Source organism: Seriola lalandi, unplaced genomic scaffold, assembly GCF_002814215.2.
Source record: "Seriola lalandi dorsalis isolate HSWRI2012SDOR001 ecotype SW California unplaced genomic scaffold, Sedor1 jcf7180002054907, whole genome shotgun sequence".
Lineage (NCBI taxonomy): Eukaryota > Metazoa > Chordata > Actinopteri > Carangiformes > Carangidae > Seriola > Seriola lalandi.
The window spans coordinates 426,823-428,284 of NW_019525459.1; the positions used below are offsets into that span (position 1 = coordinate 426,823).

Sequence of the window (1,462 nt, forward strand, 5' to 3'; positions counted from 1 at the left end):
CTTAAGACAAAAAGTGTGAATCTGGAATATTTTGTAAATAGACAAGTGTTTTCAAGGGAGTCCGATTCAGATGCTGAAGTGTCAATTAACAGGCAAATTTTTTTTTCATGCAATACACATAAAATAAACAATAAAAAAAAAAAGGCAGGTGTGGCTTAATTAATAATTGGGACCCCAAGTAACTGATGTGGAAGACAAGAAGTTTAGCATACTCTGATGGGTAACACGCATGTGTTGCGCCGTAGACATAATAGATAACGCATGTGCAGGAAAAATATATTTTAATTCCATTTTGTCCAGAATATATTTAATATTTTGATTATTGTTTTGCTCGATTTCAGTATATCACATTTTTTGCGACACTTTACGTCATCAGTCGGTGCCAAGGTGTGTGTGGTGGTTCGTTTTTGTGTTGTTGTGATGCGAGCCCCGGTTGCTTCTGAAAAGAAACTATTACAAAAAATGATATATATGAATGAGATGGGTTCCTGTCTATTTAAGAGTGCAGCACATGTTTAGAGATATTTATGGGGGCACTAGAATAATAATTAAAAATGTGTTACATGGCATTATGGATATCACATACCTGACGGTGTTGTGTTCACTTTGCTCAATTTTAACATCGCATCGGCTGAACGCGTGCCAATCCACTGCAGACACTGGCAGCTGTGAATGAAGGCGAGAACAATTCACTTAGAAGTACATCAGCAGTTTGTGAGCAAATGTCTGCAAGCTGCTGCAGAACATAGCCACTGGAAAAGCCTGTGATTGTGCTTTGCTGATTTAAATGTACTTTCTGCAGCATGTTGCCTTGCAGAGGGTTGCGACAGAGAGTACAGGTGCCTCTTGGGGTGAGGTAGGTCCTCACATCGACCATGTAGGCTCCTTTTCGCTGCAGGCTGACCACATCGAAGCCCTCCCCCGCCAGGTCGTAGCCCGGCACGAAGGGAGCGGACTCACATTTCCTGCCGCTCCCAGTTCGACAGGAGCGAACAGGTGAGTGGTGTGACAGTAAGAGGAGGAGACTCAGGAAGGGAGGGAGTGCAGGTGAAAAGGAGAGCATGGCTGGGGTCAAAGAGATGCTGAAATATTTCTGACAGACAAGAGAAGATACAAAAAACAGAATCATTTCAGCTGTGGTGTACGGGTTCAACAAATGTGGGGCAAACACTAATTGTGATTTTACACTCAACTATTTTGCTGAAAACAAGCTATTTTTCTAATATTTCATTGTTTATAAATGGTTTGGTTATCGTTCTTAAACGGTCCGCTCACCACAATGAGATTGGATTTTCCACTTATTAATGCTGGTGATTAAGGCCATAGTAGGTTAAAAAACAAAAGAAAAACATTACAAAACGGGGGGTAAAAAAACTCTGACATTGAAGTTGTAAATTTATGAGAAAAATTTTATTTTACATTTATGTTTTTCACATGTTTCTCATGTGCATGCTTTTTCTTT

General features: G+C 40.1%; 1 protein-coding gene across 1 annotated transcript in view; it reads right to left on the minus strand.

Moving 5' to 3' along the window:
- Positions 1-1,462, minus strand: part of LOC111672972 (perforin-1-like) — an 8,866-nt gene that overhangs the window by 5,817 nt on the left and 1,587 nt on the right. The window contains exons 2-3 of the mRNA XM_023430568.2: positions 794-1,093; positions 587-666 (exon numbers count right to left, since the gene is read on the minus strand). Of these exons, the coding sequence (XP_023286336.2) occupies positions 587-666; positions 794-1,063 (350 nt within the window). The 5' untranslated portion in view covers positions 1,064-1,093. The remainder of the gene's footprint in view (positions 1-586; positions 667-793; positions 1,094-1,462) is intronic.